The following is a 23,506-nucleotide window of genomic DNA, read 5'->3' as shown; positions in this document are numbered from 1 at the left end:
AACCACAGTACATTGCCATATGTTTGATCACCAGGGCAATGGAAAAACACTCCATTCTGTCTGAAAACAAGGGCACAATTACGCATGGATCATGTATAATATCAAGTAAAATTCAGTCACTGTTGAATTGAACAATATTTCTACCCAATTTAGAGGGAAACATACTTGGCAGATTATTTTATCATGTCTGAAATATATTCTTAGAGCCTGAATGTGAACCAAAAGCATCACAGTGCTGCAGACGTTTTATAGCAAGTATTCGGTGAAGGACCTGGATTTAACATCATCAAGACTGCAACACTCAACAACTAAAAGGTCAAAAGTTGTGAAGCACTAAATGCAAACTCCATATTTTAGCAAAACAGAATCAGGTTGAAGATTATGAATTTTATTTAGGGCAGAAGAGAGAAAAGGACACTGCTCATCTGGTTGGGAAATTCATGCAGGGTAAACAGTCAACATCCCAAAATATTTTAGCCTACTCTGCATTTTTCCTGGCTTTGAATTAACAAACAATTGTATTGATTTTCAGCAGAGCCATTTGCTCTCAAATCAGACTGTATTGTTTTCTTTTGTGGAAGTGAAGAGGTTTCAAACCACTACAACTTACTCACTTTTGGGCTCACAGTTTTGACCACTGTACCCAGGACAACACTTCCACTCCAGCGATGTCACTATTTTATGTTTCACCCTGTAGGCTTGGAGCGTTCTTGTCTGAGACCTGCAAAACAAAGATTTTAAACCTATTTTAGGTAACTGTAGAGGAGCTGTAGGAGTTATGTATCAATACCTTACACATTCTAACACGTTAGCTGTATTCTTTCATTAACAGCTTGAAACCGAAACCTCACCAGGGTTTGGTGTTTCACTAGCAATCAGAGTTTTAATATCGCACCTTCATTTCCTCTGGATATATCTTAAAGGAGCCTGATGTCTATTCAGCACTGTAAAGCTTCTTCCCCGAATATCTTACTGACATGCTTGATTCTACTGACAGTTATGGAAGATATTAATTATAATATCTTCCTGTCTAAACTGGACAGAATGAGCCAAAAATACCATTGTGATATGCTAGCTCCTTTGAAATTAGTGACAAAGCCTCTGCTGCAGTTTGTGGGGCCAGACTTTCAAGATGACTTTACACCACGTTGATTCGTATTTAGTGCATATTGGAAGTCTTCCTTTCAATTATTTACACATTAATCTGATAAAATGTGAAGATACCCAGTCTGCAAGTCAACTGAAGGAGGTATAGCTATATAGTTGTGATGCTTCAGTTACTACAGTTAAAATATGTGACTGCAGAGGCAGCAGCAATTTTGGTTTTGTGTTCCAACACATTCTGTATGCCCCAGCTGCTTCTTTTAGCTTTCTTAATTTCAGAGAAGTCAGTTTAGAATGAACCTGCTGCTACAGGGCATACAAGAAAAAAGCTACAGCAAGTCTGCTTGCCACTTTTAATATGTTAAATACAAAGTTGGAATAAAGAGACTATCAAACAGTTCTGGCAGTTGCCAAATGCTATTACAGAGAATAACATTTCAAAACCCAAAAAACGTGACAACAAGAAATGCTACAGAACTTTTGGACGCACAATTCTTCTTTAAGCCATTGCAGACAGAAGGTAAATTTGAAGACTAACTCCAACTATGTCACACCAAAAGATATCTTCCCAGTGAATCAAAGAAAAAAATGCCATCTTGTTTTATGGTACAGTTAGCCTTGTCACCCTTCCACAAGGGATGCAATCTTATATCTTTAACTTTATAGCAGTTGGCAGGAGCTTTGCATGCCCCCAGTCTGAGTAAAGTAAACTAAAAGTGAGAGCTCTTCCTAATTCTCTTGCTGTATGGACGCTTTTATTTTATGATAGAAGTGCCATATCTGCATTAATCTAATCCATTGCTGAAAGTACTCAAAAAAGTATCCAGGAGTTAATGAGAAATAGCTATATCAAAATAACAAGCCCCAGAACTGTATGTAACAGAGATTTACTTATAGAAGCAACCTGAGGAACCTTTTTGATTAAGGAGTTATTCTGAAGATTGAATTAGGACAACAAGTTGCCCAAATCGCAACCGCTTATGCTACAACTGTGGGATGCTGTTGGCTAGACCTCAGAGTCCCCAAATACTCAGAGTCCCCAAATACTCAGGATACTATATTACAAGTTTCACATCAAAGTCTTACGTGTGTTCTGCCATACCACCTAGAGGACAGTTCTCAGAACAGTCATACTGACTGGTAAGAGGCTTTTGAAATTTTTCAAGAGAAAAATTTTACTATCTTTATTTTGTTATTGTTCAAGCGGCTGTTTTCCAGTCTCGTGTATTTAAATCCATTTATTATTGAGGTTTCTAACATACACAGAACACAATGAGGCACCCAAATCACAAAGGACAACATGGATATTCTTAGCACAATCTTTATTTACAAGTTATGTCCAGGCCCATTACTCTCCTAGGTTCACTGCCTCATCAGCAAAGTCCTGGCAAAAATAAACACCCAGCAGATAGATAACAATATTTATGCCATTCAGGGAAAGCCTTATGCTCTGACAGCACACCAACGTGGAAAGCTACAGAGGGCATTTTCTTTCCCACGTGTGCTTGAAAGCTTTGTACATGTGCACCATCCTTGTGGCACCTCAAAAGAGGTGAGCGGGCAGCAGGCCTACTGGATGGCTTTGTACTGACCAGAGGGTGCCAGAGCAAGGGCACGCCAAGTCCGAAATGCAGAGCTCAGGGGCATTTCCCAGACATAAGCTTTTATACTTGCTTCAACCACTTGTTAGGATGAGACCTGGAAGGAAGCTAGTCTGCTTCCCCCTCTCCTCCCCACTCTCATTTCCACAGGAAGGAAACCTGGGTGTGTAGGGACAACAGGATTCAAAACATGCTCCAGCAGCCTCCAAGCTGGCTGATTAGGTAAGTTAGGTGAACTTAAAGAGCCACTTTTTTGATGTAAGAACTGGTTGGAAACCAAAAGATTATACAACTACCCCAACTTTTTTAATTTTTAAATTTACTCCTATAAGCAGGATAGGGGCAGTAGAAAAAGCACAACTGTATTTTTCATTTTAATATGTTAATTCAAATGCATTCTTGATTTCATTTTTGAGGTCTCAGCTGTATTAATTGGCCAGCTGGTGATAATTAAAGTATTTGCAAGTACGGTGTCTTTCCAGATCTACACACCTCTGAGCACAGGATCCAATAAGCCAAGTGCAAGGCTTTGTTCTGTCTGATGAGAAGGTTTCCAGGTTGTCTACTACCACGGTAGGTAAGAGTCTAGTGTGGACATAAGCACACCAGTTCCTGTAGGAGACAGAAGGTAAATAAAAAAATCAAATATACAAATAGTATTAGCCAAAATATGATGAAGACATGATACTTACAGGAAGGTTAATCCCATAATTAAGGGATAGGAAAAGTTATGAAAATTAAGTTTAGTTTCTCTCACAAGCTTCCAGATAGTCTTTGCCCAAGACATTTAGTCTTTGGGCTTCAATTACCTACTAACAAAGAAAATAGCCAATAATTTTCTCCACCTCTGCGTATTTATACTGCAAATCTAAATCTTCCTTTGTAAATGTTTGTGGAGCACCAAGTACAAAGGGGCCTTCCTAGACTGCAGTAATAACAGCACTTAAAATACACCTACATTTCAGACCATAACAGACTGTTTCTTCACAGTTCAAACGAAGGTTTAATAATGTTTTTACACACCCATAACTATCCATCCTTCTATTTTATGGATAAACATTTCTACTCTTCCTCCCTTACCCAGAAAAAAAAACTCTAAGTATATGTAGATCGCATGACTATTTCGCATCGCACTCTGAGCCCCAAGCCAGACCCAGCCAGAACGTGCCACCAGCTCCATGGCAGCCTGTGCCCCTGGCAGTTCCCCCTTTTCCCTCCCCCCTCCCCCAAAAAAAGAAGTCACATATGAAATGATTAAACTTAACTGCAGTACAGGACATGAGAGTTGGCAAGAGTAAGGCAAATTTTTCAAAGGATTAGGTGATTGCAAGAAACCACAAGCTGTTAAAACTGATTTCAACACCGGCCAGGTTGGTAGAAACTGTAGTAAAGAATAGAATGAAGTGGTAATTATTAATGTTATAATGGCTCAGAATAGATTTCATACAGGGAACTCATGCCACAGATTTATTAGCATTCTTTGAGTCATAAGCATGTGGATAAAGGGCAATTTTCAGAGGCTTTTGGCAAAGTCACTCACTAAAAGCTCTTAAAAAAAAAAAAAAAAAGGAGGTTGTTGAATAGTGAAAGAACAGGTACTCTTATAGATTAATAAGGCCTTAAATGAAAGCAGATAACAACTAGTCAGCTTTCTCGAGAAAGGGTTTATCAGTAGGATGCCACATGAATCTGTAACAGACATTATATTCATTACTAATGGGGAAGGTGGGTGAATAGCTTTTTGTATACAAAATCATATTGGTAGTAAACCTAAAACTGATCACAAAGAATTGCTAAAATCTCATGATACTAAGTTTCCAGTTAAATAAGTGGCAGAAAAGAAAGTCATATAATGCAGAGTAGTGCACAAAAAAGCGTACATGCAGTATGACAATACCTACATCAACTCTAATCAGGAAAAAGGTTTTGGAGCCATTGCAAGCATCTCTTTAAATATGTCAATTTGATACTTTGCATTAGTCAAATTAGCAAGTCAACAGTTAGTTCTTCCCTAATAATTCTACAAAACAAACAGAAACTACCTTTGTTCCAGTACATGAATTCCTTCTGCACAGGGAATTATGTTTTGCTCACATTTGGAATACAGAATGCAGTTTTTGTCCCTGCATTCTAAAAAAGAGGAAAAGTTTCAAATAGAAAAGATATAGAGACAGGTGAAAAGGGTAAATGAAGTACTAAGAAGTTCTCTATGAGAAGATATTAAGCAGTGCCTGACTCCTTCAACCTGGAAGGCTTGAGGGATGGGAAGTCATGGAGGTCATTATGCACTCTTTCTCATAACACAAGACCAAGAGGCATGAAAACAAAACAATCAGGTCTAAAATTGAAAGAGGAAAAAAATTTTTTCATGAAGTTAGACTGTGTGCCAAATTCGGATGTTTTGGAAGCCAAAATAGAAACAAAAGATCAACTGATTTCATGAAAGAGTGCTGTTGGAGCTCTTTAACATAAAGAGGTAAGTATAATCTCTGGCTCACTCAGTCCCTCAGCTGCAGATTGGAAGGCAGGCTGAAGAAAGTACCATTGCATATTTGCCCTTCATCTCTCCCCCTAAGCATTTACTGCTTTCTACTGATAGAGCACTGCTGATGTGGCCATTCTTAGGGTCATGCATGATTTCCTTGTTCATGCTGAAACGTACTTTGTTTCTGACTAGGCAACTAAGCAACAAGATTTGTAGGACTGGTGAACTTGCAAGTACTTCTACACCGATACTTGTGTATGAGAACTGAAAGCTTGCCTTCCACTGTCATACTTTGATGTTAATACTTGCTTTCAGCTGTTGTAGTTCTGTATGTATATATTAACATTACCCAGCTGGCCCTAAAATCAGTACTTAGCTATGGGCTGCTCCAAATACAATTTCAGACATTAGTTCCATCTACTTAATTGGCATTACTACAAATTTACACTGCTGCAAGTGAGAGCATAAAACAAAAAGCAGAGTATCTAAGCCAATCCCCAAGTGATTGCTTTTGCCTTCAGAGGTCCTACTAGTGCACTGCTTGCATCAGATTCACTAGTGTTTTACTCAGAAAACCATTCCTGAGAAAATAGTAGAATAACCTAGGAAATAAAATGTTAAGTAAAGACACTAGACTGAACCTCTCTGTATTTCCGTTGCCAATAACATACTGTGGTGCTCCCTCACACAGGCATTGTTTAATTGATGAATAATGCATTTCATGCGGAAGTTTTTTTGTTGTTGTGGAATCTCTTTGATCTGATCTCACCCACTCACTCTCTGCTTTCTTGACACTTTTCATTAGGATATTTCCTTTAGCTGAGTATAAAGGGCCTATGCTTTTGTTTGATGCTTCCTTTATGTTCTCTCTCTTCTGGCTATAGCCTTTTGTCCAAGTGTACAAATTAGAAACTCTATGAATAAAGGTTTACCAAAGATTAAATTCAGCTCTCAACCATAAGCTTAAAGATCAGGTTCTCTTCTCACTACCTCTGCGAAAATCAGAAGGAATTCTGTGTCACTTTATGGTGTTATATACCCCTATAGTGGGCAGAATCAAAAGGAGACTTATGCCTTTTGAGCTTCACAAACAGATCATAAGGTTACTTACAGTAGCACTGTGGTTGGGATGCATGGATCATATACAATCTCCTGTAGGCCGAGCATAAACTAGCAATAGTAGTAACTAAATAATAACAGTATCTTCAGCAAGACATCATCACAGCTGGGCACACCAATTAAATGACAGTGGAAAGAGTGCAAGTAGCCCCATCCATTCCAGCACATTCCTGCAGAGAATATAGGCACCCCACCCCACTAAGCATCCAGTCAGGACAGGAGGAGGTAAGGCACTTCATGGAGGTCCTAGTTTTTAGGAGCACAAAGAAAAGCCCAGTTTCTCACATGGCTTTCTTGCCCAGCATCAGGGAACAGCATAGGCAGGGCTAACTCCTCAGGGAAGCTAAGCAGGAAGCCAGTGGTGGCTACTACTTAGGCCAGGTACTAACCTCACTGAATGGGCACAGTCCCACAGCACCAGAGCTAGGTGAGCACAGCAGCATAGTGACAACAACAGGTCTTACTGACAGACCACTGAGCATCAAGTAAAGGCCAGGTAACAAGTCAGGTGCAAGTTCAAGCCAGGAAAGCCAAACAACAACTCAAGAGCAAGGCTAGAGACAGGCACCCCTACAATATAGCTCAGACAGAAAGTAAAGGCCTAGACCTGGGTTTAAATGGAGCCCCCGAGCAAGGGGGGCAGTGTGTGGGGGAAGCTCCAGGTGAGACTGTTCAGGGAAATTAAGGTGTGTTAGCACCCTCTGGGCCCTGACACTGAGCTCCTTTCTTACTACAGGCATCGGGCATCCTGCATGTCATAGCTGCTGTGAGAATTCTGCATATTCATACCTGAGAATAAAAACTGTATTTTTCTCAGCAAAGAGATTAAGGAAAAAAAAGTCTCTCAGTGTATGAACGGGGTACTAAACATCTTCTCTTAACAGATACAGAAAGCAATATTGGGTCAGATTGACAGTGGTTTATTTAGGAGGAGCTCTGACTGCAGCTGGTGGTTTACTTATGATTTGAACTTGGTACAGAGAATGTAAAATCTAAATTCTTGAATAATTCTCAGCAGTTAACCAACAACATGGAAAGTCTGATCAGAAGATGTATGAAGTGATAACACCACCTCAAGCAGATGTTTAGTATCTCACTTCTTGCACTCTAAGAAGTTAGCTGTCTGGAAAATGAGGAACTAAGAGCTAGCACCTTGGGCAGGTAAATTCCTTAACACGTCTGTAAATCAAGGTCCCCAAAATAGGAGTCAGATTTAAAAAGCTGGCAGTAGCTGTTCATCCCAAACTGTAGTGAGCCAGTGCTGCATACTGTTTAGATATGATTTTTGATAACAGGATTCATTTTACATCTGAGCAAATGTTATTAGGAAAAGATAAAACAAAGAAAGCAGACATAAAAAGCTGCTGTAATATACATGAAAGGTCTGGAATACAGGAAGTTTGAAAAAACCCTACTTTTAACATGTAAATTCACTAATTATCATAATGATTGAGAGTGGCTAACTTCAAGGTAACAGCTACAGGATCTTGCCCATTTGGGAGCATGCACTCCAAAGGAAAAAAGCAATACAATGCACTCCACATAAGGACTGCTGTTAAGGGCTGCTGTTGCTTTTGGAAGACAGTTTGAACTCAATCTCTGATCTCTGCCAAAAATTTAACTGAACTTGAACAGATTGTTTCTATTTAAAATAGTTAACTCATTCTTAAGCTACATCAGTGCAGCATCGGAAGCTGTGGTTCTCTCATGGCCGGGCAACCTTTGATCAGGCTAAATTGAAGAAAACAACCATGGCAAAAGAGCTCCTGGTGTGACTCGTAATTAGGTTTATGCTACCAATGAAATAAGCTCATTAGGAGATGTTAAGAATGTAAATATAATTTTGAAATCAAATTGTCTGAGAAAATGTAGATTTGGAAATAGAAGACAAAGTGTGGCAGAAGGACTATGACAGGCTATGTTAATGCAATGGGAGAATACAAGACAACTGTTTTGCATAACAGGGCTTTAAACCTGAAAATCCTCTTTACCTTTCACAGAATAATATATTCCAGATTAACAGCATGGGCTCCTAACATGTAGATTTTGTGGAGAGCTGCAGGAGCCTGTTCTTTCTTTTGCATTGCTCCTGATTTCAATCAGGAAAGCTGTATTTAAGAACAAAACAAAATCCTCACAGCATACAACAGCTTTCCCCACCCTGGAGAAAGCAGTGCAAGTCCCTGACTGGCATAAAGCCCATGTGACAGATTTCATCCTTCTCTTGCATTTATTGGCCAGGAAAAATCACTGATAGCAAAGCATGGCAGACTACTTCTGAGTCCTCAAACCTTAAAATAGCCTCTTCACTTGTATTTACAACAGGATTTTCAGCTCAAAGCAAAATATTGCTGCCTCAGTTCTGTATAAAGTGCAGTTTGACCATATCTGAGAAGCGGGGCATAGTAGCAAGTGCAGTATGTGTTCCCCTTGCAACTAAAATGTATGTCTACGCTGTTGTCTTAGCAGGCCAGAGTCCTATGGGTTGTACGGCCATTACGACTTCAAAGTCTTGAGTAGCTCACGGGCTGAGGAGTCTGCACACATGGCTGGAGCAAAGGGCCTACATTTGGGAGAGTATTAATGAAACCTAAATGAGGTTTCATTAAAAGAAGCCTTTAAGTTTCTATATAGCTTTCAGGATCCTATGTGTCCTAAATGGCTTTTTCAAATTTTATGTTAACACTCTACTGGGCAAGTTTTCTTCTCTTCTGCTTGCACCAGTCCTTTTTCCTTTTCCACAGAAAAAAGACTCCAATGAAGCATTTCTTCATTTCTATAATCGGTCAGAAAATAGAAAGGCTGCAGCTTGGATATAACTGTGAAACAAAAGTAGTTTCAGGACAATTGTAAGCAAGAATTGCTCACACCGCATATCCTATGTGGCGACAAGCCCACTGCCCAGTCTACACAAGCACATACATTTCCCTCAGTTGGAGGAAAAAACTATTTCTGAAAGTAAAAGACAAATTATTGGAGTTTTCCCCCATATTTAGCTGACTCATCTTAAGTGATTTACATTAACTTCATGATATAATGGTTTATCAAGTGAATTATGGACAAAATTTCTCAGCTTCAGAAGGATGCTATCCCTGGAAAGAAGCACCTATTTTTCTGTGGAATAAAACCACGTAGCTGATTGAAGCCTGCCTGTGATGCATAACTAGTAGACAAATAGTAGCTAATGTCTCCACAGTTGTTTTTCACTTACTGTTGTTTACACTTTGATAACCAGCAAATGTGGTTTCTCCATTTACTACACGAATTTCTGAAGCTGCACTTGACTATACATGATGAAAAAGGCAACACTTGATTATGAAGTAGCTGTAAAATCAGGTGCTCTTTTATATATTCTTAGGTCCTGATTCAGGGAGCACATGCTGACGTCTTAACTGCAGCCAAGAGGCTGAAACTCCTAACTGCTTAATCGGGGCTTTGCCGCCGCTCTTAAAATCGTTCCGTTGGCAAAGCTTACGCTCTGCTTCACCTTGCCTTCGGCGGCCGCTGGCAGTCGGGACGCCTGGCCGGAGCTGCGCGCTCCCACCTGCAGGAGCAGCGGGAGGCTGCCCCCGCGTGGGGCCGCCCGCACCTCCTGCCGCCGCCGCGGCGCTCCCGGGCAGGGCCAGCAGGTGGCGGCCCTTGCCCGCACAGGCAAGCGGCCGTGCCGCGGAGCCGCTTTTCGGCCAGGTCCCCCGCCGCGGTCGGGCGTCGGCGGCCGAGCGGGGCCTCTGCGCGCCGCTCAAGCGGGCTCGGGGGGCCAAGTCGCACGGGCTTTGTGGCTGCCTAAAAATCCACGTATAGCGCAGGGTAAAGCTGCATCGCTGCATGCCGCTTACTGACATAAACAGGTACGGAGAGGCCTGCCACCTTCTGCTACACTCCCACGAATTTATTAGGGAGAATAAAGGACCTGGAAAAAAGGAAAGTGGCAAAAGAACACAGTATTTTTTTTTTTAATTCCAAAGGCTGAGGAAAAGGGATGCTATGACTCTTACTCTTTTTTTTTTTTTTGAAGGCATGCTCTTCATTCCTTTTTTTTTAAGTAAAATAACTCCTCTAGCTTTGCAAAATTATGTCACAAGGATATAGTAGCTTGCTGATAAAATTATCTGGTGTATGACGGGATTGTTCTGAACACCTTTGCAGTCAGTGGAGGTATTTCCACTTACTTCAACAGGCTTTGAACCAGTCCCCTAATCACTATGATATCTGATGTTAATGAAACGCAAGGTACAGTTTACACTGTCATCAAAAAGTGATTTCCTTAGGGTGAGAGGGTGACTGGAAGTTTTTGAGACTGCAGTGACCCCTTCCATAGCATGTTTCCACTGTAAACAGTTCTTTGAGTGCATTGCCAAGAAAAAAAATCCACAAAAACTGCAAACTAGACTGGGCATGTGCCTGTAAGCACAGCCCATGCTTTTGAACAAGCCTTGTAAGTGGTTCAAAAGCCGCACAAAAGGAACACCAGCAGCAGCTGAAACACAAAGGGTATAGATTTTGTTCTGTCCTTTTATATCAGCTCTGAAAATGGGTTATTTTTAACCATGAGTATATTAGATTACTTGGCTTTTAATAGAAATTACATTGAATCAGCACAGCTGAACATCACTGAATCATGAATATGGTATTACTGTGTAGCTAAAGGAATACAAAAGGACCTGGGTCTAGAGCTTTTGTTAAGCTCAGTGCATGACTTGGTGGTCATGCCTCATTCAGATTATTTGCAGTGAATGGATATTTCATAGAATAGTTTATGAAATATGAATCCTGATTCTACATTTGCTCTTTCTTTGTATTGTCCTTGATGCTTAGGCAAAGAGACTGCTGAAAGCTATTACAAGCAGCTGGAGCAGAAGCCCTGCAAGGAGGGCGGCTGCAGGACTGGGCCAGCTCTTCAGCCTGGGTAAGGCCGACTTTGGGGGCACCTCGCAGCAGCCCCCACTCCCTGCGAGGAGGCTTTCGAGAAGTTGGAGCCAGGATCTTCACAGCAGTGCGTTAATGGGAGCACCAGAGACAACGGACGTAAATTGAAGCAGGAGAGGTTCAGACTGGCTGTAAGGAAACACTTCTTCCCCATGTGGATGCCTAGGCATTGGAAGGGGCCCAAAAAGGCTCTGCAATCTCCATCTGAGGAGGTTTTTGAGACCTGACTGGACGAAGCCCTGAGCAACCTAGTGTGATCTCATGGCTGGCCCTGCTCTGAGCAGGAGGTTGAACTAGAGACCTCTAGAGGTCCCTTCCAACCTGAATAAGCCTATGGTTTTGTGATCCTTTGATCTCTGCTTATATATATATCTCTGTTGGGTGATACACTTGTTCTTCTGAATACAGTAGTTTAAGTGTATTCTTATATAAAAACATACACTGACATGGTGTGGCAGAAACCCACACTTGTGAAATTCCAGAAATTGTTCCACTTTTTAAAGCTAGGATCCTTCCCAATCTGAAAGACTGTTATGCAAGGAACAGCATTTAAGCACAGAATGAGTAAGGCCCCGAATTTAGGTTGCATAAAAGTACATTGCTGTAATTAATTTAAAAACATATATTTTCAGTTTGCTTTAAAATCCTGCCAAGTTTTGATGAGGTGAGATAATGTTGACTGGCATAATGTAAACACACAGATGAAAAGGATAGAAAGCACCCTTAAAGTTCTTTTGCTGTTGCATGGGAGATCAGATTTTGGTTTCAACAACTCTTTTTGAACTCCGTTAGGTCACTAAGGAGACGTCTTACCTGTTCGAAACTACCAATATAGTAGATTCTATATCTTTAAATGAATATCAGATATGTTTCTAAAATATAAGCTCTAGTTCAAACAGAAATTATAAACCTGAATCGAAAGTGATGAATTTTCTATATTCACTGCTCTGCTTCCTTTCATCTGAAATGTATGGATCTACTAATCTCAGCTGAAATAAAAATTAACCAATACTGTCTAGGAACAGACCATAAGCAAAAGTGAAATTGAGAAATCTGTTTTCCATGCGGAATGGAATGAAAAAAATGGACAGTCTCTGAAAAGTGCCTTTGTCTTGAAATACAGTGTAGCATGTGATGGTAAAATGTCTGGCAGGAGATGTTTTTAGCCCTGATAACAACTGACTTGTTGACATGGGAGTATCAGCTGTGCAGAGTTATACTGTTTGGTTTATGGGTTTTTTTCAGGATTCAGGGTCCTGACACTTTGTCCTGCCTATTCCAAAATACAAATTCTACTCTCATCATTCATTTCCTTTTTTTGTATGTACAGTGCTGGAACCTTGGACTGTGAATGGCCTCTTTGTCCTATCCAAATTTTTATTTACTCTTGTGACCAATTGCATGTCCTGCCCTGTCCTGCAACATTAATTAACAATTTCCACTTACCTAGCATTTCACCAACCCTTTTCTAGCATTAGAAAACTGTCTTGTTTCATACCAGATCAGCTCTTTCAGACCTTATTTCACAGAGCCCCTCAAAATAATCAGAATTTCTCACAGATGGAATTTGTATTTTGAAAAGATATCCATTAGTCTGGTTTGAGAATCATCCAGTAAAACACATTTGAAAACCCAGTCAAACTGCTTTTTAAAAGGGTCTCAAATCCAAGATTTTACTTCTGGAATATAAACTTATTTTCCATCATCTAATTGGTTCAGAGTACAAAATTCTGTTCTGGTTTACCGACACTGCTTCTCAGGTGACAGTGAGCGGTATAGGTTTTCACTGATTTGTTAGTTCTTTTCTAATCTACAGAAGAAGAGATTGCAATATGGCAGTAATGACTTCTCCACTTTTGGAAATACTGACAATGTCAGAAAAAATCCCATCCCAATTCCAGGGATGAATGTCAGTCCTCTTTAATCCCTGTTTACGGTGTTGTTTTGGGCAGCTTCTCTTTTCTTATTTAGCTTCATTAAATGGTTAAATTGCCTTCCCAGTTGCTTTGTAACTGATTTGCCACTTACTCATGCAGAGCTGTGTCTTCTCTCTGTCATTGATTGATTTCTGTGGGGCTCTTGAGCAAAAGAAATCTGAGCAAAAGTCCATGAAATTCAAGGTGAATTTTCCCTGACCCTCCAGCAGGCTTTTCCGCATCACCTATGGTGTTACTTACCAGAAGTATAATACACAATACATGCTTTCAAATTTGGCAGTAGAAAAATTGTCTTTTGAGTCACTTGCATTTCTCAGTTAGGAACACAGATAATGCCTTTGGAAAACATATGGGGACACCTTGCTGCTGCTCTTTTTCTTGCCACTTCTATTCTAGGATTTAGAGTGTCAGTTTTCTGAAGTGTTAATTATATTCAGATTCGTGAGAATCCGTATTCTGTGTGCAAATTTGAGCAGATGTTTCTGATGTACCCTAAAGATAATGCTGCAAAGAATGTAACATTTGCAGTGGCTGGGAACTAAATCCTAACACAGTGTCCAGTTTGTTACAGTAATCCTAATCTATGCAATGGGATGGGGAGATATTACTAGGAAAGAAAAACAGTCTGTTCTTAATCCTCGCTGCTCCCATGGTGCACCGACAAAAAGCAAGAGCAAAGATAAGCATCAACAGTAATGCAGTAGGTAGTGTAATGAGAAGAATGAAAACCTTTATGTTTTCATTAAAATTTTGTGGATTTAGGAAAGAAATTGTCAGCATAGTGGTGTGCCTTATCTGAATCTGATCAGAGGAAAACTAAATAATCAGACTCCAAGGAAGCTCAGAGAAAAGGTGCTGGAAGACTATTAAGTACCTTGCTAGCATCTCAGAAGTGGTATGGGTGGAGATGTGTTCCTGTTTTTTTCCCTAGTGCTGTGTTTCCTATGCTATTGAAAACAGGCTGTCATGTCTCTGCAGAGCCATCGTTGCTGAAAGGTTGAGCCTCAGAAATCCAGAACTTTGAATTTTGTTATTTCCTGAATTTTTGTCTAGTTTTCACATTTTATTATTGTTTTCACCTGCAGTTCAAAATTGTATGGATGTCTGTCTACCATTCTCTCCCTTAAAGACAAAAGATCCTAAGAATCTCTCTGGGAGGCTGTGCAAGCTGCGTATGCCATCTTCTGCGGCGACTCCTTCAAAACCAGGTACTGGAATCACTTGTAATACGAACAACACGTTGGAGCAAGCGGACCCTTAATTCATTTCTGTGCATGGGACATCAGTAGCGGGAGAGATTTCCTCAATGCCTATTAGTGCTGATATAAATGAAACCTCTGTGAATAGTGCTGACGCTCTGCAGCTGTTGCCCCATACAAATATTGCTGTTCAGTATGCTATAGTACCTAATCTGTACAATGCAGCATGGTTCTTTTGTTACTTCACACCAGCGCTTTCCGTAGCCCATTAACTGTTTTACATCTGTGCTCATCAGAAAAGAGCACCAATCTTCAAATACTTCCCTTAAAATTCTCTTTGGTCACTTATATCTTGGTATCACACCACACGCACGATTATAGAAATAGTTATATCTTTTGCCCCTTTCATTCTGTAGATGAAATATCAGTAAAAGTAATGAATAGCAGTACCTGGCTAAATTTGGTCTTTAGGACTGCCATGGGAAGTAACGCTGCGTTCAGCTTATGTTCAGCACATCAAATTGTGGGCTAGTAGCCAAACTTTGGAAGTACTTTCAAGAACCTGACACTGCTGAAAAAGAGGGAATCACTGCAAAGGTCTTTTGCACATGGCTGGAATACAACATTGGGAAAGCAAAGCAAACACGGCTTTGTCTGTGACAAACTTCTGACACTTAGCTACTAAAGCAACCTAAGTACTAGTGTAAGAGGATCTTCCTTCCAGGCCCTAGTGAATATACCTAGTGAGGCAGAAATCTATGCCATGCATTCCTTTTATTTATTGTAAATGCACAGCGATGCAAAATCTTCAGAAATCCATTCAAGAATTTTTCTCTCTGCTCCATTAAAAAGTGATATGATCAAAAGAGACTGCGAACCTGTAATTAACCAGGCAGTTAAATCAGGTTTCTCTGTCTTGTGCATTTGAACCATCTACTGAGCTTAGCCACTGATTTTATTTTAACTAAACATTAGAAATTTTACCAGGCTCATAAAGGCTCATAAAGGCAGAAGCAATTTCCAGGGAGAAATCCAGAGGTCTGGACATGAGAATGAAATATTTCAGCACTCCCACAGCATGTGACAGCTGAGCAAATCTGTCCCTAGTGCTGAGATTATTAAACCTTTCTGTGCTTACAGATAAAATAGTATCACCTCACCACTACCCAAGGTAGGGGAAGTCCAGGAAGACCCTCAGTGGATTCATGATAATTGGAAAATTTGGAATAGGCACATACTAAGAGAAAAGAGTAACGTGGAGACACAATGTGGAGACAGTGTGGTTAATTTACAGCCTAAATTAATGTCTCGTGGATTCAGAAGCTGCCTTGAATAGTAATTAATAAAACTGGGTTCAAAATGGAAGGATAAGTGTACCAGTCTCAGGACTTAGCCTCAGACTTGCTCTATAGTCCCACTGTTAATTAAGCTGTTTTATATAGTAAAATACCGCAATAGTTTCTTCTCCACAAATTGAAAAAAAAAATGCAAGTCTCACATAAAGTCAGTAGAAAAGGATGTAGCATCAGTTTTCATCTTAGATGCCAAAGTGGTGCTCATATCTAAGTTTACCTTTGAAAAAACTCAGGTTAGGCTCTATCCCTGCTGCTGCAGCACACTTGCAAGCCCCTTGACAGGAACACCCTCTGATTTAAAAGGCTAGACCTGGCTCTCACACCTAGAGGTGTGGTCAAGTAGTCAGCTGTTATAATAGGACAGGGAAGCCTTTGTAGGAGTTAATATGTTTAGATTTCTCTAAGGTAATGCCTTTCCATACAAGATCTACAAAAAAGGAACCTAACAGGAAAATAAGGAAAAACTAAAGAGCACTCTAACTCAAGAGTACTCCTGTCTGAGGCTTCTCCATACATCTCTTCTTCTAGGGGACATTCAGAAATTGCAAAGTAAGCATTGTAAAGGAATGATTTTCCTATGTGGATGGTGAAACTTGCTGTTCCAGGATTTTCCTCAGAATCAGAGGTTTAAAAAATGACATAAGGTATGAATAGAGGATATTGATATGGATAGCATGAAAACTTGGAGACTGAAAACTAGAAATACTTAAAGAAAAAACAGATTAGTTTGTAGACATGCAATCCTTACATTTCAGAGCTCAAATCAGAATCATTACTGGGAGTGAAAAAAGGAGTTTTCCTTCAGCTCCAGCTGTCCCAGATTTGTTTGCTATAAAACTTCCTATCCTTCTTAAACCTCAAGCACTCCCTCTTAGAAGATGGGATACCTAGCCAGCAAGACCCCTTCTCCTGAGATGGTGTAATAGTATGTATGTTATGCTGCTGGCAAATGAATATTAAAATTAATGTCTCACTTAAAGAATCTATAACTTATGTCCTTATGCAGCTATTCTAAGGTGGACTATAAAACTGTTCTAATTTACTGCAAAATAACAGGATTTTAACCTGCTTTTGCATTCCAGTGAGGAGTAAAGAAGACTTAAATGTTTTCAGAGATATGGATATGCCTAATAGTCAGCGCTTAAAATAACAAATCAGATTGTGATGTGGGAGGGGCTCAAAGCCAGGCTTGGCCTTATTTACAAGCAGAATCTTCAATCCAGAGTCTTACTGCCCTACTGCATATACTAATCAGGCTACTTCCTGTTGCAGTGTGTCTGTGTGTGTCTCTCTCTCTGTCTGTCCCCAGAAAGTCTCCTAAAACCTGAAAAGCCAACCTGAGAAAAGCTTTTAAAATAAAGGCATAGTCTTTTGCAAAGATCGGTCCTGTTTCAGCAAAAAAATCATCAATTTCTTCTGACAGTTCAAATACTCAGCCCATTTATTTCAGTACTAGTAAAGTGAAATAAAAAATTGTCAGGGCCCTGAGTGCCCTAATGGGCCTTAGTTGCCCTGACCATCCTCACCTGAGCACCCCAACCCAGCCCAAGGGCCCAGGAGCCCCAGTAAAGCTCAGGCCTGGCCTACATCATAAGAGTATAGGTCTTCAACGGCAGCTGTGCTTGGCTGCAGGCCCTGCTGTTCCAGATCTCTGCCCCATGGCCTGGTGGCCCGGCCTGGCCTTGGCCCTGCTATGTCACCGTGGCCCTGCCTGGCTATCGTGGGCCTGCATCTAGTCTGACCTTGGCTACTCTCATGGGCCCATTCTGGACCCTGACTCGCTGACCTGCCTCCCCAGCTTGACCCTGCCATATCACCACAGGATGTCTGGCCTTTGGGGCTCTGGGCTGCCCCCAGCCTGCCCTGCTCCCTTGCTGGGGCGTTGTAGGATTGGCCCTAGCAGATGCGGACCTGCTCTGCCAGCATGGGGAACCCCAACTCGCCCCCAGCTCCCTGTCCCTTAGGGAGCAGTCAGCCCTTGCTCTGCCTTGAAAATACTATTTAAAATCACCAATCCAGTGTTTAATTTGTTGTCTACATAGGATAATAGGTAATAGGTACCACTTTGTTTGAAAACTTGCTCTTTTATTCTGTGTTTGTAATTCAGTTTTCATACTGGTCTTTATACGTAGCACTTCTGCTCCAAAGCAATCTAAGTAAAATTATTGCTAACAGTGAGCGAATGCAATTGACTTAAAATTAGAAAAAATATTTTTTAAAAAAATATTTTTCAGATGCAGACTCTCTAAATCTGTATTTCCAAATCACACTCTTATGACATCTTTTCATGAATTTTGCCAAAAAAGAATGAATTAAAAAACAAATCTAGAAGAACTTTTTTTTAATCTAGCCCTAACATCCATGTGATATGTATACATAATATTGTCCTCAGATAATCCAGGGTAGAGCTAACTCAGGGAATTCTCTTAGTAATTAAGCTAGCAAGGCACACAACCTCTTTCAAAAGGAGGGTATTTGGGTAATTAAGCTTATGCCATGCACACATATTGTACCTTGCGGGTAATCTGATAGCCCTGGAGACTGGGTTATTCTCTCCACCAAAGTGTGTGTATTACTCCTTTTTTTTTTTAACTTCAAAAATATTGAAAAAATGCACATTCTTTTCTTTCTCTCCCTCTCCTCTCTCCGTGTCCTCTCTCTATTGTTCCTTCTATATGGAACCTTTTGATATCAGCATCTCTGCACATATGGTAGCACAATGGGTTGCCATAAAGAATTAGAGTCATGCCGTTCCTACAAGGTCACTGGAAAATTCAGGTTAAGATACAGATTATAACCAAAGAGTTGTCTCAATTCAAAGTAAAATCAAAAGCAAATTGTGCTTCCAAATTTCCTCAGAGGTAGTATACTTTACAGCTATGAAATCTGCTATTGACTCATTCATGCTGTTCTCAGGCATTAAATGAGTAAAGCGCAAAGAAAGTTGAATATATTTATGGGAAGTTTTATAGTATCACTTTTAGTCTATTTGCAATAAAGATGCAAAATTAAAAAAAAAAAAGAACACACTGGAAATGGATTTACTGTGCTGGCAATAACACCTGCACATAATAAATATAATAAATACAAACACTTGTGCTTTTATGCATAGTTTTTTGGCAGTAACGTTCCAGGTGTGTTGCAGTAGTGAACAGCAACATTGAGCACACTATACCTGGCATTTTTTTCATGACTTTACTGGGAAAAAATTGAGTCACATGAGACTTTATTATTCATCCAGGTCTAATTCACAGAGAAAGGGAGACAGAATAGTGAAGTGGCTTACTTGAGCTGGTCTAGGTCAGTGGCAAACCTGCTAGAGAGAGGCTGTGCAGCCCAGCAGTTTGAGAAAGCGTGGGGATTCAGCATTGCCTTAGGCTGGGGTTGCATGCTGCTACACATTACTGTAGCTTCTAATCCTACCTCTATTTCTAACTTGCTCCATGAACTCAAGCAAAATAAGACCCAAATAAGCATGTTGCACAGCAGGATATTCCTCATTCACTCATGAAACAAGGTGCTAGACAACACAATAATTGATTATTTTGCTTCTCTGCAATCACAACAACATCCTATTGCAATAAGTAAAATATGAACGCTTATTCACCTAAGATTAAGAGAGAGTTGCTCTGAAGACTTAATTTCACTGGAATAGTATTCACGGCAAAAGCTGAGAAAGCTTGACTCTAGGGTAGACTTTCATTTAAATAGAAAAGTTGTTGTAAGATCTCACAAATAAAGAGAATCTATTTAATTTTGGTTAACTCAAACATCCAGCCAAACACTATGGTAAGGTGTTGTCACAGATAACATTCACTTCTTAAGTATTCCAGGAAAGCTGTCTAAGGAAAAACAGCTCCTTACTCTGTGGTATGTCTTTTAAGCTGAGGCAAAGGACTCCTGTCCTTGGGGTCTCTGTGGCATCACTTCACTTCAAGCGTGATTCAAAATACATTCAGGTCAATGGGAATCCTTTCTTTGACTTGAAGGAGCATTATTTAATACCTATAAATAGCAACATAATTGTAGGAGTATTTCTAGGAGATGATTTACTCCTTTTTGTGCATGTGTGTGAATTTAAGAGGGGAAAAGAAAGAGTTTCTTCCATGTTTTGGATGCTAACATCTGGACAAGTAGTATCAAAACAAGAAATCTACATTCTGAAAGCCCCCTAACCATAAATACTATGGAAAAATACCAAAGCCTTAGGTCTTCCATTTTCTATCCAAATATACATCAGCAATCAAGTGAACCTTGCAACAGCTCCAAGGTGAGTAAATATTAACATCCCCATTTAGAAGTGAAGACATAGGAGCACGAAGAGGATAACTGACTGTTCCAGAGCCATAAAACTAGAAAGGACAAGTTGATATTCCCTGTTAAGGACAGCTATTGGGTATCAAGTTATACAATTCTGAATGCACACCATCCTGCAATATCCCTTTTGATCGTAGAATAAAGTGTTTCCTAATTGTCAGACATTGACATATTTTGGGTTTAATTGCTTATTTTTCTATTTAATGGGAATTTTACAAACACAATAACTTTTAACAGGTTCCAAATGTTTAACTGTCCACTGGCTGTTTCTTTTACCCACAAGAAAGAAAACAAGAAAAGTTTACTGGGCATAAAACAGGAGGCATCTCTTCTAGTCCTTTCCTACTCATATGTGGTAATGACTTTTCCACTCGCTTTGAGATAACTACTGTGGGGAATTAAGTATTTCAGCCTTTACTCTGTTACAACTGTGTGGTTTTGACTAAGTCAATACTGCAGGCTTGGTTCCTTGCTTGTTTTTTGGTGGTCCTCCTTAAGTTCAGAAATTAGTTTTACAGAAATTACTAGGAGTTTTGCCAATTATTTAACTGGGACAAGAAAATAACCAATAGGTTTCCTAAGCAGTATATAAGAGAGAAGAAGAAAATATGTAACTTTCCTTACTTTCCTCTGGTAGTTTCCAAGCCAGATGCTTTGAAGCTGGCATCCTGCTGGGTGCTGGTGATATCAGTGCTGTGGGCTGACTGCTTGAGAGATCTGTTCCCTGTTGCTGAATGCTGGATTTTATTGACCTCTTGCAAGAGAGGGACTTTTCTAGATTCGCTCTGTAGAGATGTCCCATTGCTGCTAGACGAGCTTTCGATCTTATCCTTGTCAGGGTCACTGTCGCTGTGTCCATCTGACTGGCTTGTAGGAGTAGAGGTTGTAGGACTGGAGGTTTTCTTCATTGCATTCTGTTCCAGAGTCTTGCCTGACGGTGCAAAAGTGGGTCTCTGTAATACACTTTCTTTGGCAGCTTGGATCTCAGAATGGGGAGACTCCACAATTGTCACTGGGTTTACAGAGCCATGCATTGCAGTAGGAGATGGAGTCAAGTCTGAGTGACTTGTCTGGGATTCACCATCCAGAGCTGCGGTCCACAGCTTGTGTGGAGTATTAGCTCCACCACTGCTGCTCTGTAGTAGAAGCAGTAAGATTACCTCCTTCATTCTGCTGGTTTGTAAAGCCTACAAGATCTCACATGTATTCCCCAAGCAAGGACCCTGCTGCTTCTTCCTTCTCCTGTGCTGCTGCTCATACATTGAGTCTATCCAGAGAAAGCCCTGCAGGGTTTTTATTTTGTAGGAAGGAAACAGGTTTTGATGTTTCAAAACTGACTGAGGAAGCCTGGTTTCCTGTTTCTGTGGATTTCTCTGGAACCTGTGACCAGGAGCCTGGCAGCCTTTGTGGGAGGGAAAAAGGAGTTTCTGCAGAAGCTACAGGATAAAGGATTAACAGCACAATAGAAATATGGAAAAATAGGTACAGTGAAGTAATCCTGAGGGATCCAAATTGAAATTATTAGGTAATTTTCCTCTCATATGTACATGTTCAGAGAACAGAAGTGACTTGTCACATGAGGCCTTTGGATAGCTCATGCTTATGACCTTGTTATTGAAATGGACCTGGCAAATCTGGTGTGCTACATAAAGTTTAAGGTTTGTTGTGTCTCCTATTTTACTTTGACTGCTTAAGCACACTGCTGCCACAAGTTGGGAGATGCTGAGGAAGAGATTCGCATTGTATTCATCATTGTACTTAATGTTTTTGAATGTATTTACTTTGTATATATCTTTAGCCATGTTTTATGCTCCAGCTTATGCCTATAGCATTGCTCTGAAAGCTCAAAATATTTTGAATGCTATTACTTGAGAAATACTGGAATCAAGTCCTGAGCTAATGCTGCATGCCAGTGGTATGTTCAGAGCCTTCACTGCCTATTTAGCTCTTCGTTTTACCCTCTTTCCACTGGAAAAAGAGAGAATTTCCTAATGTACAGTAAAAAAAGAACTGTCTTTGGAAGAGGAAGTGTTTTAGGAGAGACTATTTATTTTTAATTGATAATGCTGTCAAGGAACCATGCGACACTGATTATATTGCTAGCAGTAAAAAGGACCTTTACTACAAGGAAGGATAGTCCTGTGCTCAGCTGCCAGCATCTGTGTTGGCCCTAGACTTGCTGGAGGCGCTTTTGGTAATTTTGCTGGATTGCTCTATGGCATGTGTAGCCCATCCACATGTTATAATACTCCATGTCTCCCTTGACTCAACCTAATCTAGATGGATTAGGTTGAGAAAGCTTCACAGGTTGAAAAACCATCATTTAGATGTCCATGTGTAGGTGTCTATATATGAAGTAGGTGTCTAAGCAACCCTATAATCAACACAAATGTATTCAAGGGAGTCTGAGGGCTATTCAGATGAATAAATCAAGATGTATACTTTAGGATGATGCAAATAGCTCTTTAGATTCATTGGCTTATTGACTATTTTGACTAGGGGCTCAGCTCAAGTGCCCACAAATATGTGTCCAGTGCCATCTGAGATCCCCAAGATATGAGAGACATCTCTATGGGCCTGGCAGAGATGGCATACAATCTATGGGAAACATGTGCCTTTCTGGAGGGGCTGGTGGTAGGATACTTGAGGGCATTTCAAACAGTGTTAGAAGCCTACAAAGGAGCAACTGAATCCCATCCTCAATTCCCATTTTCTGTAATGGGAGTTTTGACACCTAGTTCATATGCAGAACTCTAAATCCGAATGTCTAAATCTGTTATCTGAATTCTACCTAAAGACAAGAGTAAGAGGAGTATCCTGAATCACTGAGTCCATCACTTCCCTTTTATTGCATACTCTAAATTCCTGCAACGTCTTTCATAACATTTCTCTTAAGCTAGATCTTAATTTTAAGGTTGTTTTGGGATACTTTTTCCTACTTCTTCTACTTTTGAGTTGTTTTAGTACCTCACAGGACACGAAATTATTCTCCCAATAGAGGCTAAATAATATAAGGTGCTATTCTAAGACAGTATTAATTGCAGTCTAAACATTATAATGTGAACTTTACATGCAAAAATGATCTAGGGGAGATGCACACCCAGTATAAGGAGTAAAGATAACTTTTTTCACCCCAAGGGTAGACAAACACTAGAGCAGGTTGGTCAGAGAGGCTGCAGGATCTCCATGCTTGGGGATACTTAAACTCAGCTTTCAAGGCCCTGAGCAATGTGATCTAAGCTGATCCTGTCTTGAGTGGGTGCTAGACTGGCTGACTTAGAGATATCCCTTCCAAACTTTATTTTCTATGAAATTATGCTTAGCAGCTCCAAGGATGAATAGTGCAGTCAGGAAAGAGAAAAGGAATCTTTTCTCCTCTACTCCCATCTCCCAGCTTTCTGAGACTAAGAAGAGCTAGTTTCTGGTAGGGAAAGAGAGGAGAAAGGTCATTGCCCAGGGAATT

At 40.3% G+C, this 23,506-nt stretch overlaps 1 protein-coding gene across 1 annotated transcript in view; it reads right to left on the bottom strand.

Annotated features, from left to right (window-relative positions):
- Positions 1 to 21,326, bottom strand: part of MMRN1 (multimerin 1) — a 48,340-nt gene extending 27,014 nt beyond the window's left edge. Inside the window, exons 1-3 of the mRNA XM_009674502.2 lie at positions 20,668 to 21,326; positions 3,198 to 3,317; positions 615 to 721 (exon numbers count right to left, since the gene is read on the bottom strand). Of these exons, the coding sequence (XP_009672797.2) occupies positions 615 to 721; positions 3,198 to 3,317; positions 20,668 to 21,212 (772 nt within the window). The 5' untranslated portion in view covers positions 21,213 to 21,326. The remainder of the gene's footprint in view (positions 1 to 614; positions 722 to 3,197; positions 3,318 to 20,667) is intronic.
- Positions 21,327 to 23,506: the final 2,180 nt, after the last annotated feature.

Source organism: Struthio camelus, chromosome 4 (assembly GCF_040807025.1).
Source record: "Struthio camelus isolate bStrCam1 chromosome 4, bStrCam1.hap1, whole genome shotgun sequence".
NCBI classification, from domain to species: Eukaryota; Metazoa; Chordata; class Aves; order Struthioniformes; family Struthionidae; genus Struthio; species Struthio camelus.
Note: the sequence above shows the minus strand (reverse complement) of the source record. Positions and strands in the feature narration are given on the sequence as shown.